At 44.2% G+C, this 17,934-nt stretch overlaps 1 protein-coding gene across 3 annotated transcripts in view; it reads left to right on the top strand.

Annotated features, from left to right (window-relative positions):
* LOC309563841 (sperm flagellar protein 1-like) overlaps positions 1–17,934 on the top strand; it is a 105,593-nt gene that overhangs the window by 24,873 nt on the left and 62,786 nt on the right. For all 3 annotated transcript variants that reach the window (XM_082268476.1, XM_082268474.1, XM_082268475.1), the window contains exon 4: positions 9,577–9,619. In XM_082268476.1, coding sequence (XP_082124602.1) covers positions 9,577–9,619 — 43 coding nt within the window. The remainder of the gene's footprint in view (positions 1–9,576; positions 9,620–17,934) is intronic.

Raw genomic sequence — 17,934 nt, 5'->3', positions numbered from 1 at the left:
TTTATAACTACTGGTACTTTTTACTTTTAGTACTTAAGTAGCAAATTTTTTGAAAAAACTACTTGCAATACTTAAGTAAAAAAAATGTTGAATACTTTAGTACTTCTACTTAAGTAACTTTTTCTGCGAGCACTTCCACTTCTACTCAAGTAATTTTTTGATCGAGCACTTGTACTTTTACTCAAGTAGAAATTTTGAGTACTTTATACAAGTCTGGAATTATATGATGGTTAAAAATAACTAGTTTATGTCTGCAATCCCATGGTAAAAGCATTTGTGATTTGCTGCAGAGCATGCAAAGTTTCTTGCAGCTTGTAGCGGTTATGCAGTCACGTGGCCATGTTGCTGATTCTTTTCTAACACATTTTAAATGGTGTGTTTATGTTTTCTCCTACACCCAACATACAAAAATGCTGTATATTGTATGTATAAATGTGAAGTGCTTACTGATGTTGGTAAGTAGTGATATAGTGTTGCCAAGGCCATATAATATCATAGTACATTTTTCCTGTATATATGCCACTGTAATAGTTCATCACAAGAGAGAAATTGAGCATATTGTTAATCAAAGAACCAGCCCATAGTTACATAGTTACATAGTTAGTGAGGTTGAAAAAAGACATCAGTCCATCCAGTTCAACCTATGATGTGTGTGTGTGTTTGCTTTTAGCCGTACATTGTATACCCCTGTATGTTGTGGTCTTTAAGGTGTCCATCTAACAGTTTTTTGAAACTATCAATGCTCCCTGCTGATACGACTGCTTGTGGAAGAGAATTCCACATCCTTACCGCTCTTACAGTGAAGAACCCCTTACGCACTTTAAGGTTAAACCGCCTTTCCTCTAGTTTTAGTGAGTGGCCACGTGTCTTATTGTATCTCCTTTCTCTGAATAGTTTGTTCCTTATGCTCGGGTCGCCAGTACAGTATTTGTACATTGATATCATATCCCCCCTCAATCGTCTCTTCTCCAGAGAGAATAAGTTCAGGGCTTGTAGTCTTTCTTCATAGCTGATGTCCTCCATCCCCCTAATTATTTTTGTTGCCCTTCTCTGGACTTTCTCCAGTTCCAGCACATCCTTCCTGAGGACCGGTGCCCAGAACTGGACAGCATACTCCAGATGTGGCCGGACCAGAGTCTTGTAGAGCGGGAGAATAATCTCTTTATTTCTGGAGTGAATCCCCTTTTTTATACATCCCAGTATTCTGTTGGCTTTGCTTGCTGCGGCCTGGCATTGCATGCCACTGCCAAGCCTGTTGTCTACCAGTACCCCTAAGTCCTTTTCCATCCTAGACTCACCCAGAGGTTCCCCCCCTAGCGAGTAGCTTGCTTTCTGGTTTCTGGCCCCCAAGTGCATTACTTTACATTTTTCAACATTAAATCTCATCTGCCATGTAGTTGCCCACTCCGTTATTTTGTTCAGGTCCGCTTGCAAGGTTTCCACATCCTGCATAGAAGATATTGGCATGCCTAATTTAGTATCATCCGCAAATACTGAGATTGTACTAGATATCCCCTCCTCTAGATCATTTATGAATAAATTAAACAGGATTGGTCCCAGGACAGAACCCTGGGGGACCCCACTTTCCACACCCGCCCAATCCGAGTACTCCCCATTAATCACCACCCTCTGTACTCTCCCCTGGAGCCAGTTCTCTATCCAGGTACTCACCTTATGGTCCATACCTATCTTCCTTAGTTTGTACAGTAAGCGTTTGTGGGGAACGGTGTCGAAGGCCTTTGCAAAGTCCAGATACACCACATCCACAGGCTTACCTTTATCTAGGTGGCAGCTCACTTCATCATAGAAGGTTAATAGATTGGTTTGGCACGAACGATTTTTCATGAATCCGTGCTGATTAATACTTATAATACCGTTTTCATTACTAAAGTCTTGTATGTGGTCCCTTAACATCCCCTCCAATATTTTGCAGACTACAGATGTTAGGCTGATCGGCCTATAGTTACCCGGGATATATCTCGGCCCCTTTTTAAATATTGGTACCACGTTGGCTTTTTTCCAATCAGCTGGCACCATACCCGTCTGTAAACTATCCTTAAAGATTAAGAATAATGGTCTGGCAATCACCTGGCTGAGCTCTTTAAGAACCCTCGGGTGCAAGCCATCCGGTCCCGGGGATTTATTTATGTTAAGCTTCTCTAGTTTAGCTCTAAGTCTATCTTCTGTTAGCCATGGCGGCACTTCCTGAGGTGTATTATTTAGTTCGGCCTTACAAGCTTGGTTCGTGTAGACCCCCGATTCCTTTGTGAAGACTGAAGAAAAGAAATTATTTAACACTTCCGCCTTTTCTCTGTCCTCAGTGGCCATTTTTCCTTTATCATCTTTTATGGGGCCAATGTGTTCTGGCCTCGCTTTCTTACTGTTTATATACTTAAAGAACTTCTTGGGGTTCTTTTTACTCTCCTCCGCTATATGTCTCTCGTGTTCTATTTTAGCCGCCCTGATTTCATCTTTACATTTCTTATTACACTCTTTATAATGCTTAAATGCTGCCACTGACCCCTCAGTCTTGTATTTTTTGAAGGCCTTTTCTTTAGCTCTAATATACATTTTTATGTTGGAGTTTAGCCACCCAGGGTTTAGTTTTGTTCTTTTAAATTTATTTCCCAGTGGAATGCACTGGCCCACCCCCTTGTTAAGTATGCTCTTGAAGCACTCCCATTTTTCCTCCGTGTTCTTTGTTCCCAGGGTTCTATCCCATTTTATATTTTCTAGCAGTGAGCGCAGTTTAGGGAAATTGGCTCTTTTGAAATTCAGCGTCTTAATATTACCCTTGTGTTTCCTATTACTGTAATTAATACTGAAACCAATTGACCTATGGTCACTGCTCCCTAAGTTTTCCCGTATTTCTATATCCGTGAGCAGGTCTGCATTGTTGGTAATCAGTAGGTCAAGTACCGCATTGTTTCTTGTCGGTGCATTCACCATCTGACCCATGAAATTGTCCTGCAGAATATTTAGGAACTGCCTAGCCTTGGCTGAGTGCGCGGTTCCTTCTGCCCAGTCTATATCCGGATAATTAAAGTCCCCCATTATAATGACATTTCCCATCCTTGCTGCCAATCCTATCTGTAACATGAGGTCCGCCTCCCCCTCCTCACTCTGGTTGGGGGGCCTATAGCATACGCCCAATATTACCTTCCCCACCGTGCCTTCCCTTTGAAGCTCTACCCATAGGGATTCTGCCTCGTCCATAGCTCCATTATTAATATCATCCCTCATATTTACCTGTATACTGTTCTTAATATACAGACATACCCCTCCCCCTTTTTTACCCTCTCTATCCCTGCGATAAAGGGAATACCCCTGAATGGTCGCCATCCAATCATGAGAGCTGTCGAACCAAGTCTCAGTTATCCCCACAAAATCTAAGTCCTCCTCAAACATCAGCAGCTCCAGCTCTCCCATCTTGTTGGCCAGGCTTCTGGCATTGGTATACAAGCCTCGTAATTTAGATCGGTTACATTTATCCTCATTTGATGTTTTTAGGCTGCTCTCTTGATTTTTCCCCGTACCCACCCTGGGTTTAGGAGCTCCGAACACCCTACCGCTAATGCCCCCATTTCTGCCCTCTGAATCTTGCTTTCCACTGGCTAATTCTACATCTGTACCCTCCCCCCCATTCCCTAGTTTAAAAGCCCCTCTAACTTTTCGGCCATCCTCGCACCCAGTACGGCTGCACCCACCCCATTTAGGTGCAATCCGTCCCTACCAAAGAGCCGGTGACCGACTGAGAAGTCGGCCCAGTTCTCCAGGAACCCAAAACCCTCCTTACTACACCAGCTCCTCAGCCACTCGTTAACTTCCCTAATCTCCCGCTGCCTCTCTGGTGTGGCTCGAGGTACAGGTAGTATTTCGGAAAATACTACCTTGGAGGTCCTAGTCCTCAACTTAGCGCCTAAGTCCCTGAAATCGTTTAGGACTCTCCGTCTTCCTCTGCCTATGTCATTGGTACCCACGTGTACCATGACAGCTGGGTCTTCCCCAGCCCCACCCAGTAATCTGTCCACCCGATCCGCGATGTGCCGAACCCGAGCGCCCGGCAAACAACAGACTGTTCGGCGCACACGGTCTATGTCACAGATTACACTGTCTGCCCTTCTAATAATTGAGTCCCCTACCACCAGCACCTGTCTTTCCTTTCCCTTTCTCCCGGCCTCACTGGAGGAGTTCTTCCCCTGGCAGCTAGGGGCGTCACTCTGCTCCAGCAATGCTGGTCCCTGACTGGTTTCCCCAACATCACTCAATGGGGTGCTCCAGCCCAGGATCAGCCTCCTTGCCTTGTTCCCTTGTACCCCTCCTAACTGTCACCCCTCTACTCTGCTCTGATGCCTGTACTTCCGATACTCCGCCCACCTCTGTGCAGACCCCTGCCTGCACCTGACTGGTACAATCCTGGCTCTCCTCCAGTATGGACATTCGTCTCAGTGTTGCCAGCTGCTTCCCTAGATTCAGGACCTGAGCTTCCAGGGAAGCAACGTGCTTACATTTTGCGCATTTGTATTCGCCCTCGATCACCTGTCCGAGGAACGCATACATATCACAAGATGTACACCGCCCAGAATGAGGTCCTGCGAGTGCTAGGTGTATTGGGAGCTGTCACATGCTTTTTTTTCCAGTCATGTGACACATGCACGTTGGCAGTTGGGGAGGTGTGAAACGGTAGATAACATTGTGGAAGACACATGGGACTATGAATTGTCAATATGACAATAATGCGATAAAGATGAATGATCAATCCAAACACCCCCAGTAAATTTATTAACCTTACACAGGTGGGGAGAAGTAGCTACTTAGGGCTCATACCAAGTAGCATGGAGCTGTAGTCTAGAACCTGGGACCCCTATTTTTTTTTGGGCTATTCTCATCTGAGGCTTATTTAGACCATTCGGGCAAGGCCAAAGCCTCCCCCGTGCCCACAAGTACCTCTGTGTGCACTTTGTACTTTTGTCTATTTGGTGCACAAGTACTTGGTCAGTCTGATCGAAGAGGTTCCAGGCATGCTCCTGCACCATCCTCAGCAGAGTCTAGCTCTGACCCTTCTGGGCCTGCAGCTCAAAATGTTCTCTGAATCCCAACACTCTACTCCTGAAGAAGCTGTTTTTGAGCTACCTGCAGATTCCTCAGATTTTCAAGGGATTATTTCTAACGAGGTTAATGCAGTACGTTCTACCATGCATTTAGAGGATCAGCCTGCTGTTTCAGTTGTGGGAGCTCATTTAGAGAAACAAGAGCTCCCAAAGCTGAAAACACCTTTCTGTTATTATTGCATAACTAGATGGATTTGGGTCTTTTTTTCAGCCAGCCTAAATATGTAACTATATTACACACACTGTTTAACTCATACCTCCCAACGGTCCCTGAATGCCGCAGCTGTGCGGACGGCTCGGTTCCCACATGCCGCGAGCAACACATTCCAGCTGGCATCTCTCCTCACTGCTCTGAACCCGCCCCTCCTCCTTCCTGTGTTTTCCTGTCAACGGAGGGGGAGGGGAGGTCTGTGATTTTTATGTACTCCAGGGAGGGAGGCATGGAGCAGATGAAGACATTGCGTAGAGGGGGTAAGCATGGAGCAGAGGGAGATATGGAGCAGAGGGGGGGGGAGACATGGAGCAGAGCGGGAGGGCATGGAGAAGAGGGAGACATGAAGCAGAGGGAGGCATGGAAGAGAAGAAGACATGGAGCAGAGGGAGGCATGGAGCAGAGGGAGACCTGGAGCAGAGGGGGGAGACATGGAGCAGAGGGAGACCTGGAGCAAAGGGGGAAGGCATGGAGCAGAGGAAGACATGGAGCAGAGGGGGGAGGCATGGAGCAGAGGGAGACATGGAGCAGAGGAAGGCATGGAGCAGAGGAGGGAGGCATGGAGCAGAGGAGGGAGGCATGGAGCAGATGGGGGAGGCATAGAGCAGAGGGGGGAGGAATGGAGCAGAGGAAGGAGGAATGGAGCAGAGGAAGGAGGAATGGAGCAGAGGAAGGAGGCATGGAGCAGAGGAAGGAGGCGGAAGGAGGCATGGAGCAGAGGAGGGAGGCATGGAGCAGAGGGAAACATGGAGCATAGGAAGGAGGTTTGGCGCACAGGGAGGCATGGAGCAGAGGAGGGAAGCATGGAGCAGAGGAGGGAGACATGGAGCAAAGGAAGGAGGCAAATTTTTAGGTACAAGGAAGCCTGGATTTTTTTTGTTTAACCACATCCCTTAAGCCCCTCCCACTGCTAAGCGATTGGCCATTCCCATATTTTGCAGCGGCAATCTTATCCCTCCTCAAATATCCCTCATTCTGAAGTTCAAATTTTAGGAGGTATGTTTAAATCATTCCTCTCTAAGTTGAAGCTCTCTGTAGGAACCTGGGCCCCTTCAGACAATGTGGCAGAGCTTGTCCCCTTTGAGAAGGGTTGTATTGCTCTGTGGTCTCTCCCCACTACCAGTGCTCCAATAATCCATGTTAACAAGCTTACTACTAAAAGAGTTGATGGTGTGCTTACATTTAGGGATTTCACTGACTGATATACCAGTATATGATCCCAGTGTGATTCTCCACCCTTTGTTGACAGTGACTCTGATTTGTGAACTTTTGGGTAAATCCCTATAGAGGACCCTAATATAACCAAGGTAGGCCCTTGTGACATTTTGCTTTTGGAGCAAATGTCTGGAACTTTACGTTTTAGCTGTGATGGGCTGTTGCAAGCATCTAAGCTTGTTTTGCACATGGCCCTAAGGTCTGTTCACATGCATCTTTCCCTTTGGCCTAGTATCTATGATGCCAATAATTTGCTCAAAGAAAATTTATCTTAATTGTCTTTCAAGGAAAGTTATCTCTTCTGACCTGCTTGTGATATTGTCATTAGCAATGCCACTGATGATCAGAGTGAACTCTTGTCACATACTGGGCGGGGATCGGGTGCCAATATCTAATCTGCCATTGTCAGAGTATACTGTGGTTATTACCACATATGCAATGTGTTTTTTTTTTTATCCTGTGAGTGTTTTTTTTTTATCCTGTGAGTGTTTTTTTTATCCTGTGAGTGTTTTTTTTTTATCTTGTTGAGTGTTTTTTTTAGCTTTCATTTTGTAAATAAACCAAGCAGTTACACTATGAAGCCCCCTTTTCTTTGAGATTTACATGTATGTTACATGCTGAGCACTGGAGAGCTGGAAATAATATTCACATGCTGACCGGCTTCCTGCACTAAAAATGGTTTATTGACCTCCTTTTCATTTTTGAGGTCTGTGTTACAAGGTGAGGAGACATCCTCACTGTGAGCGGTGGTGGTCACTGTTGTCCAGGGTGTTTTGCACACATTTGTATACACTAAAGAATTGCTGAAATTTACAGATTATTTGCTAGATCAAAATCTGCTTAAAGAATTAAATAGGATTGTATATGGGACTTTCACTTAGTCACTTCATATTTCATGTGTGTGGCATTTGGAACTTTTATTTAGGACTAATTTTTATTTGCATTATTATTTTTATTTTGCTGTTTTATATTTACTTTTATGTTTGTAGGGTGTAGCTTCATCTCTCATCAAGATTACTTATAGATTAAAACTTGACTGTGTATGGGACTTCTATTTAGTCACTTCATATTTCACGTGTGATATTTGGGTCTTTATTTAGGACATATTATTGTGTTTTGTTGTCTTATATCTATTTTCATGTTTTTAGTGTGGAGCGCTTCATTTTTATCTGATTTATTGTTTTTTATGTGTATAGTGATTGCACATATACACTATGTTGTCAAAAGTATTGGGCCGCCTGCCTTTACAGGCACATGAACTTTAATGGCATCCCAGTCTTAGTACGTAGGGTCCGTGAGTTGGCCTACTCTTTGCAGCAATAGCAGCTTCAACTCTTCTGGGAAGGCTGTCCACAAGGTTTAGGAGTGTGTTTATGGGAATGTTTGACTATTCTTTCAGAAGCACTTTTATGAGGTCAGGCACTGATGTTGGCCGAGAAGGACTGGCTCACAGTCTCCACTCGAATTTATCCAAAGGTGTTCTATCGGGTTGAGGTCAGGACTCTGTGCAGGCCAGTAAAGTTCCTCCACCCTAAACTCACTCATGTCTTTATGGACCTTGATTTGTGCACTTGTCCAAATCATTTGGTGGAGGGGGGGGGGGGGGTTATGATGTGAGGTTGTTTTTCAGCGTTGGACTTGGCCATAGTTCCAGTGAATGGAACCCTTAAGGTGTCAGCATACCAAGACATTTTGGACAATTTTATGCTCTTAACTTTGTGGGAACAGTTTGGGGAAGGCACACCAGTGTGCATCCGGTTGATCCTCGGTGCCCTACCATTGGTCGTAACAGTTGTGTGGTATTTTCTTTATCTAGCCTTGATTTATGAGTTGATCCCTTTAAATACTCTTTGTGCTATGATCTCCACATATGGTATGATGGACCTCTCAGCAGCTTTTGCCCACCTCTTAGTTATGGACTGCTTTTGGACATCTGGACTGTTTCAGGTTTCCTGAGTTCCAGTGTGAGTGAATAGGTGATAAAGAAAATACAATTTTTGTACTGACCATACCATCTTTTTCTTGAAGTCAAATTCCAAACACTGGTTCTGCCCCTCTCTGTCATTGGTCCTATGTACTGTTAGCTCAGGACATCATTGTTATAAGGGGGATGATTTAAGTGTTTTGTTGTTTGCAAGTGTCCCAACTTCCTATGTTTGTCAGTATAACCTTGACTGCTGCAGAATTACTGAGTCCCTCAACAGACTTCAATAAAAAGATTTTACAGAAAGTGCTCTGTTTCAAATAGTGATGTAGCCACCTTACTGCAGATCTTGAAGCCCATCTGTAATTGATCCATCCATAAAATAAACATTTGTGAAAATGACGTAAGTTTTATACAGTTGTAAAATATTGTATGCAGGATCTTCCACCCGGGTGCTAGAGACATGCAACAGTGAGCCCGATCCTCCACCACACACTGACTCTTACCGCAAAACGTGGACCATTGTTCCCACAATGGTCAGACAGGGCAGTGGGTGATTTGAAGGATCCCTTAACCTTAGACCTCCAGACAAATCATGTATTGAAATTCCTTCCGTGACCACAATATACCTCGTACATGGGAAAAGGATCAAGGAGAGAGGCTCATAGTGTAATATGTTTCCAATATGTTTTTTTCAAAAAGTAGTGGAATCACACTCACCAAACAGCAGATAAAATGCACAAGATACACCATAGAGAACTCCTTCGCTTCAAATCAAAGCAATGGCCAACCTCCGGGCGTGATGACGTAACATAAGGCTAGCTCCTCCCAACGCGTTTCGTCATTAAGACGTCATCAGGGGGTGTGTTTTTATATTGTATTCTCTACCAGTGTTTTAAGCTAGCTGCTGTTATCCATCAGGGAGCGCAGGTTTGATTTTAAAGTTGCCTCTTGGCTTTAAGATTAGACTTTCTTAACATACATAATTCTTATTGTCCAGTACTTGTAAAATCATTACTACAGGTTCATACTATACAAGAGATACTGTGTTTGATAAAACTGATCTGATTCTTAATGTTTACATTTGATATGCAATGTTGGTTTATCCCTTGCAGGAATGTGAATACTTCAGCACACATACTGGGCAACCTACATATGGTATGTTAAAGAAAGAAGGTTTTCTGTTATCTATACCTGGTAATATACTGAGGAACGCAATAAAGAATTTGCATGGCTTTTATTTCATAGTGACTGAGAATAAGGAATATTTACAAAGTGGGATTTATTCAGTTTTCCAAAAGACCATTTATTCTGCTTGGCTTTTCAGGTTTAGAATTGTATATTTCATTGGTTTAAGGAACAGAACGAACTCTACTAAAATCTAAATGACCCCGACTCTGAACCTGTAACAGATTTCAGCACAAAATCCAGTCTCTTCTTTCTTAAAAAAGCTAGTCAGCACTTTTTAACAAGTAAGAATCTAGATGTTTGCTCATTAAATCAAATAATTTTAAGAAACATCATTACATGAGGCTTGATCAAAAACGATATTCTCTCATAATAGTCTTGGCTAGCATTTTTTACTTAACAAAAATGTGCCTGAAAGGAAAGTGTGTACAGTGTATGCACATTATTGTAGAATTCATTTGAAAATAACTTTGATGTGGCTTTCACATTTTTGCTTGCTTGTTTGGCATATTTTCATGAAAAATAGTTTCTGTTAAGATTTGTGGAATCAACATCTTCAAAAATTAACATTCAAAAACAAAATAAGGCAGTGCAGTGAGTGTATTATTTTCAGTAATTTATGCCAACTGATAGACTTGGTCTAAGTAGTAAAAGTAAAAAACAATCATTCCTTTATTAACCACTTCAATACCGGGCACTTTTCCCTCTTCCTGCCCAGGCCAATTTATAGCTTTTAGCGCTGTTGCATTTTGAATGACAATTGCGCGGTCATGCAACACTGTACCTAAACCAAATGTATGTCATTTTTTCCCCACAAATAGAGCTTTCTTTTGGTGGTATTTGATCACCTCTGGCTTTTTTTTTTTTTGCTAAACAAATAAAAAACGACTGGTGGGCACTAATGGGCACTGGTGGGCGGCACTGATAGATGGTAATGATGGGCACTGGTGGGCAGCACTGATGGGGAGGGCACTGGCGGGCAGCACTGATGGGGAGGGCACTGGCAGGCTCTCTGAGCCCTGATTGCCATCCCTGGTGGCCATGGTGGGCATCCCTGGGGTCATGGGTGGGCATCCCTGGTGGTTCTAGTGGCACCCCCCCAAGGGTCTGCACTGGTAATCAATGCTCTGATTACCAGTGCAGACTCCCCCCTGTCAGGAGAGCCGCAGATCGGCTCTCTTCTACTCGTGCCTGTCAGGCACAATCTGAGGAAAGCCGATCAACGGCACTTCTTATTTACTATGTGACCAGCTATGATTGGACACAGCTGGTCACATGGTAAAAAGACTACTGAGATTGGAGATGCGGTGTGTCAGAGTGACACGCTGCATCACCGATCGCCGCTCTGCGCACCAACCGGGGACGTGCAGAGCGCATTATCCTGCCACCGTCATATGACGTCCAGGCAGGATAATACAACCAGCTTCCCGCTGTCATTTGCCTATAGGGCGGGTGGGAAGTGGTTAATAATCAGGAAGCGCAGTGCATAAACTGTACATTTATAAGCAATGCAGAGTTTTTAACTTCAGTACAAATTTATAAGACTTTTTACACTGAAGATATCACTTGCACACTTACTATACATCTAAGATGAAAAAAATTGTATCCTAAAATATCATTAGTAACATCACTATAGACTAATCCTTTGTCTACCAAAGCCATTTTTTTCACACATGTTAAAATGCACATTTTAGGTCTAAAGATTTGTTAGCCTACCCCTAAACATTTTATCTGAAAGCAGAGACCCTGGAGAAAAAAATGCTAAAAGTTACAATTCTTTAAGTCAGATGACAGTTGAGTATAATGATACAGGATATATAATCAGCGCAGACCCCTGTAGCTAAAACATAAAATCAAATTGCAAGCTGAACACTACAAGGCCAATGCACAATACCTTGATGCAAGATTAAAAACATAACAGTGCAATGCACAAACATTCAGTTATAAATAGCTAAAAAGTCAATTTCTACAAAATAGTTAATTATTAAAGGAATCAACAGGATGTCTGCCACTGTGAGGATGTGTGTTCAAACAGGCATACAAGGGTCGGAGTGAATAGAATACCTCCACCGAAGGCATTAGCTGTCACTCACCTCCTTTATATGACTAGGATGGTCTACTGTATATGCGCTTTCCCCAACAGGGGGGTACAAGTTAACCGGTGGTCAGTCAGTGGTGAAGACAGCGATCCCTCCGTATGTACGTATATGTCTAGTGCTCTCTGCTAGTTATATGTTTTTTTTTAAAGAAGGTAAAAGACTTACAAGTCAGGCACTTGTATAAAGTGCATATGTCAAGTGCTCTGAATCGATCAACCAAAAAGATGGCTACGGGTGACGTCTTGTGTAGCTCCTCCCCATACACGTTACGTCCTTGGCGAAATTTAGTCAGCTGAAACCCTTTGATTTGATTTCAGAGTACTCGACATATGCACTTGATACAAGTGCCTGACTTGTACTTTTTTTAACCTTCTTTTAAATAAATATATATCTAGCAGAGAGTAAAAGATTTATTTTATGCATTTACATATACATCACGGAGGGATCGCTGTCTTCGCCACTGACTGACCACCGGATGACTTGTATCCCCCTATTGAGGAAAGCGCGTATAGACCGTCCTGGTCTTCTAAAGGAGGGGAGCGGCAGCTAATGCCTTCGTTGGAGGTGTTCTATTAACTCTGACACTCGCAGGGGTGTCAAAATACTCGGGCAGCTTGACAGTTATAAACACACCCCCAGCTACTGTAGTTGAGTGTGTGTTTAAAAGCACAACTACAAACATCACTGGTAGATTAGACCGCATTAAGAGAGTAGTGATTATTGAAAAAAAAATTTATGGTCTAAGATTATTAGTGGTGTGCCCCCAAGGTTCACTGTTAGGACCATCATTTTTAACCTATTCATAACATTTATGACACCAGCAGAAGCTATTCCTTACTCAACTAGTGTAGGTTATCATACCTATAATATTAAGGTGTAAGAAATTCTTACAGAACTCTTACACGTTTCATGCTAAGTGGTGCTTAGTCATAGAGTAAGTGCAACAGAGGCAGAATGCATAGAGTATTATGATCTCATTTGATTTCTGACAGGATCAGCAGTTACGTTTTTGCATCATTAAACAGATATATTACAACTCTTTCAGTTATATATTTTATAGCACAAAATGGAGTGAATAAGAGAAGTTTGTGGTTAGGGTTTACATACATTTTAAAAGGGAGGCATAAAGGTATGAGAGTGATCATTGATAACCTATGTCAAAAGCAATCTAAAAATGAGTGTAAGAAAGGATAATGCATATTGTCTTAGAGCAGGGTCTTTTTGGCTAGAGCTTCATATGTGTGCTACAATTACTATTTACAGTTAGGTCCATAAATATTGGGACATCAACACAATTCTAATCTTTAGAATCTAATCTAAACTACAATGGATTTGAAATAAAACAAACAAGATGTGCTTTAACTGCAGACTTTCAGCTTTAATTTGAGGGTAGTTACATCCAAATCAGGTGAACAGTTTGTATATGTGCCTCCCACTTGTTAAGGGACCAAAGGTAATGGGACAGATTAACAATCATAAATCAAACTTGCACTTTTTAATACTTGGTTGCAAATCCTTTGCAGTCAATTACAACCTGAAGTCTGAAATGCATAGACATCACCAGACGCTGGGTTTCATCCCTGGTGATGCTCTGCCAGGCCTCTACTGCAACTGTCTTCAGTTCCTGCTTGTTCTTGGGGCATTTTTCCTTCAGTTTTGTCTTCAGCAAGTGAAATGCATGCTCAATCGGATTCAGGTCAGGTGATTGACTTGGCCATTGCATAACATTCCTCTTCTTTCCCTTAAAAAACTCTTTGGTTGCTTTCACAGCATGCTTCGGGTCATTGTCCATCTGCACTGTGAAGCGCTGTCTAATGAGTTCTGAAGCATTTGGCTGAATATGAGCAGATAGTATTGCCCGAAACACTTCAGAATTCATCCTGCTGCTTTTGTCAGCAGTCACATCATCAATAAATACAAGATAACCAGTTCCATTGGCAGCCATACATGCCCACGCCATGACACTACCACCACCATGCTTCACTGGTGAGGTGGTATGCTTTGAATCATGAGCAGTTCCTTTCCTTCTCCATACTCTTCTCTTCCCATCACTCTGGTACAAGTTGATCTTGGTCTCATCTGTCCATAGGATGTTGTTCCAGAACTGTGAAGGCTTTTTTAGATGTTGTTTGGCAAATTCTAATCTGGCCTTCCTGTTTTTGAGGCTCACCAATGGTTTACATCTTGTGGTGAACCCTCTGTATTCACTCTGGTGAAGTCTTCTCTTGATTGTTGACTTTGACACACATACACCTACCTCTTGGAGAGTGTTCTTGATCTGGCCAACTGTTGTGAAGTTGTTTTCTGTGGTCTTCCGGGTCTTTTGGTGTTGCTGAGCTCAGCGGTGCGTTATTTCTTTTTAAGGATGTTCCAAACAGTTGATTTGGCCACACCTAATGTTTTTGCTATCTCTCTGATGGGTTTGTTTTGTTTTTTCAGCCTAATGATGGCTTGCTTCACTGATAGTGACAGCTCTTTGGATCTCATATTGAGAGTTGACAGCAACAAATTCCAAATGCAAATAGCACACTTGAAATTAACTCTGGACCTTTTTTCTGCTCCTTGTAAATGGGATAATGAGGTAATAACACACACCTGGCCATGGAACAGCTGAGCAGCCAATTGTCCCATTACTTTTGGTCCCTTAAAAAGTGGGAGGCACATATACAAACTAATAAACAAGCAAAAAATTGGGGGAGCAAGCCCTGAACATGTATATCTAAAGCCGGTGCAGCTATGGACCAAGCAACATGTATATTAAAAAAGAATAGCGCAACCATGCAAAAGAAATGACTATTAAATATGGAGACAATCCATAAATAAAAATGGGGGTTTAGTCCCACCATATGGCCATATCGTGCTCAAGCCCACCAGTGCGTCAAAGTACCCCATTATCAGTGGGTCCTACACTATCCATAGAAAAGGGGTGAATCCAGCCTTTCTAACCCTTGGAGACAACACTCCTTGCTGGGATGGATGTGCTAATGCACTACAAAGGACTCCTCCTGTATCTACTTGATGGTGGACTCTGATAGAGTACAGGTGTGTGTGGGGGATGGGGTGCTCAACCACAGAAGTCTGGTCAGACTGAATACATAATAAACAAGCAAAAAATTGGGGGAGCAAGCCCTGAACATGTATATCTAAAGCCGGTGCAGCTATGGACCAAGCAACATGTATATTAAAAAAGAATAGCGGGGGCGTGGCTTGCCGGCACCAGAGATGGCCGCTTAAGCCTTTCGCTCCGAGTGACAGGGAGACTCACCAGCGACTACAGCCCGCTCGCGTCCGCATCAGCCCGCCGACTTACTCCACGGACCCCCGCCGAGCTCCGGCACACGATGTCCCGCAAACGAAAGGACGATCACCGGCCGAAGAAGCTGACGGCCTTCTTCACCCGGCCCCCGCCACGGGATCCTATGAGGCAAGATGGCGCCGGCGCCACTGCTGCATTACTCCACATGCAGCCAGCAGATGACACTGGCGTTTCTAGTGAGGTACTGCCACCACTTTCCTCACCTTCTTCCCCACCCAGACCAGGAGACTATTCCCCTGCTTCCTCCAGCCCCGCTAAGGCTCGCATGAGATTGGAAATGCAGCCCTCCAGTCTCCCCCTCAGCAGCCAGGCCTCCAGTCCCCTGTTAGCCCCCGCTCTTATGGCATCTATAGCTGACTTTCCCACCACAGGTCAGCCTGTCCTGGACACAACCCTCAAAGACATGCTGATGACCTTCCAATCCTCCCTATTTCAGAACCTGACTGCTCTATTTGGCAAAGTTGCATCTGATGTTCAGGGGATGGATTGCAGAATCCACTCTGTGGAGACACGGATGGCTGAATGCACAGACACCATTAATGACATTATTGACACCTGCGATGAAACGAGGGATGAACAGCACTGGATTAAGGCTAAATTGGCTGACTTGGAGGACAGATCAAGACGTAACAACGTCAAATTGCGAGGTATCCCTGAGTCTGTTCCCCAAAGTGAACTCCACGCATATGCCAGTTCCCTCATGGCTGCCATGCTCCCTGATTGCACTGCTATGGACCTTACTATAGACCGCATCCACCGACTACCCAAGGCATCCCATCTTGCTGACTCTGTCCCACGGGATGCTCTTATGAGAGTGCATTTCTATCAAACGAAGGATCACCTGCTGGCTGCTTCCCGTCTTCAGCGTACACTCCCGGCCCCATATGAGAACATACAGCTGTTCGCAGATCTCTCTAAATATACACTCCAAATGCGAAGACAGCTTAGTTCCATCACTAAGGCCTTGATGAACAATAACATTCCCTACAAATGGCGCCATCCGGCAACTATCCTTGTCACCAAAAATGGGATCCCGCATACCATCTCCTCCATGCAAAACGGCATGCGACTGCTCCATTTCTGGGGTATCATCCCTTCCCCACCACAGGAGGAACCTATGCAGACCTCGGCCCCTGGTCCACGCCAGCCCAGGAATCATCCTGATGGAAACAACCGCCAACGCCCGTGAATATCATGCGCAGCGGATCTCAACATCCACCAGCTCTCTTCCCTGTCACCATCTCGGAGTACTTCTGAAAACTCTTCCCCCCATATCGCTGGTAGTTACCAAGTTGTGATACCTGCCAGTGCATTACTCCACCCGCCTTCTGGGCACTATCGCAACCACACTTCATCTGACGCACAGTTGTGTCTATTTTCTGTTGTTACTGTTTTTTTTTTTTTCTCTTTTTCTCTTTTGTGTTACCTCACAGCTGCTGGTCCACGCTCGTATTGTTCGAGCTCCTTGCTAGACGACGACCCTCCGACCAACCAGGTTCTACGTGCTCCACAGGACTCGGCCACTCGATCTACCTATCTGTGTCACCTCATCCAAGTGTGAGTAACTCCAACCTATCTGCATACATACCCTTTTCTACACCATGCCACTCACAATATTGTCTCTCAACGCTCGGGGATTGAACCACCCGGCCAAACGGAAATCATTGTGGTCAACCGCCACTGCTCACCACAGTGACGTTCTATGTGTACAAGAGACCCACTTCTCTCAAACACCTTTACAGTACTGCCGGCACAAAAATTTCCCCCACGTCTTCCACTCCTGCTACAATGCCAAAAAAAGGGGAGTGATGATCGCTATCAGGGACTCTGTCTCCTTTCAACAACACCACCTGACTACAGATGCCCAGGGCCGCTATCTCGTCCTTGTATGCTCTATCAATAATGTGGTATACACTATCCTCAATGTATACGCACCTAACCAACGGCAGATTCCTTTTCTCTCCAAAGCTCTTAAAGCCGCTGCCAAAGTCCACAAAGGACATTTTAATTGTCTGTGGTGATTTCAACATGGTTCCCGATGTAACTCTTGACTCTACTGCCCCTTCCAAGCGCCACGACTCTCGGCTGAAAAAATTACTCCATTCCCATGACCTCCATGATGCATGGCGCTGTCAACACGCCGAAGAGCGTGACTATACGTACTTTTCCCCATGCCACAACACTTATTCCAGGATTGACCTCTTCCTACTGGACAAGTGGTTATTGCAAAATGTTTTGTCTTCTGAGATCCACACGATAGCCTGGTCGGACCATGCCCCTCTGACACTCACCCTGTCAGACAAATCATCCCAACAATCCCATTTCATTTGGCGTACCAACAATTTTCTGCTCCAGCAACCTCATGTTGTCAATCACATCTCTAATCAACTTGAACAATTCTTTACCCACAACCAGCATTCTGTATCCGACCCGGCTGTGGTGTGGAACGCACATAAAGCGTTTGTGAGGGGTCTGCTCATCCAGGCGGGCTCTAGGGAGAAGAAGAGGAGATCCGCCCGTGTGGACTCTCTTCTCTCTTCTATAGCTGCCCTGGATGAGTTGAATAAGAAGCACCCTGATCCTAACCACAAACTGAAGCTTACTACTATGAGACATGAGTTACGGTCTCTATTGTTGGTGGACTTTGAGCGCTTTCATCGCAGATGTAAAGCGACTTCATACTCCACCTCCAATAAAGCAGGGAAGAGCATGGCACAAAAAATTAAAGGTCAAAGAGTTAAGTCCAGAATCGAATTTATACATAACCCCCTTTCCTCCAAAAAGGAATATAACCCACAAGACATAGCTAACGCTTTCAGTCTTTACTATGAGGCCCTGTACAACATTAATCGAGATCCAGACACGCACCA

The sequence above is a fragment of the Pelophylax lessonae genome, assembly GCF_965119305.1.
Source record: "Pelophylax lessonae genome assembly, chromosome: 9".
Taxonomy (NCBI): domain Eukaryota; kingdom Metazoa; phylum Chordata; class Amphibia; order Anura; family Ranidae; genus Pelophylax; species Pelophylax lessonae.
Note: the sequence above shows the minus strand (reverse complement) of the source record. Positions and strands in the feature narration are given on the sequence as shown.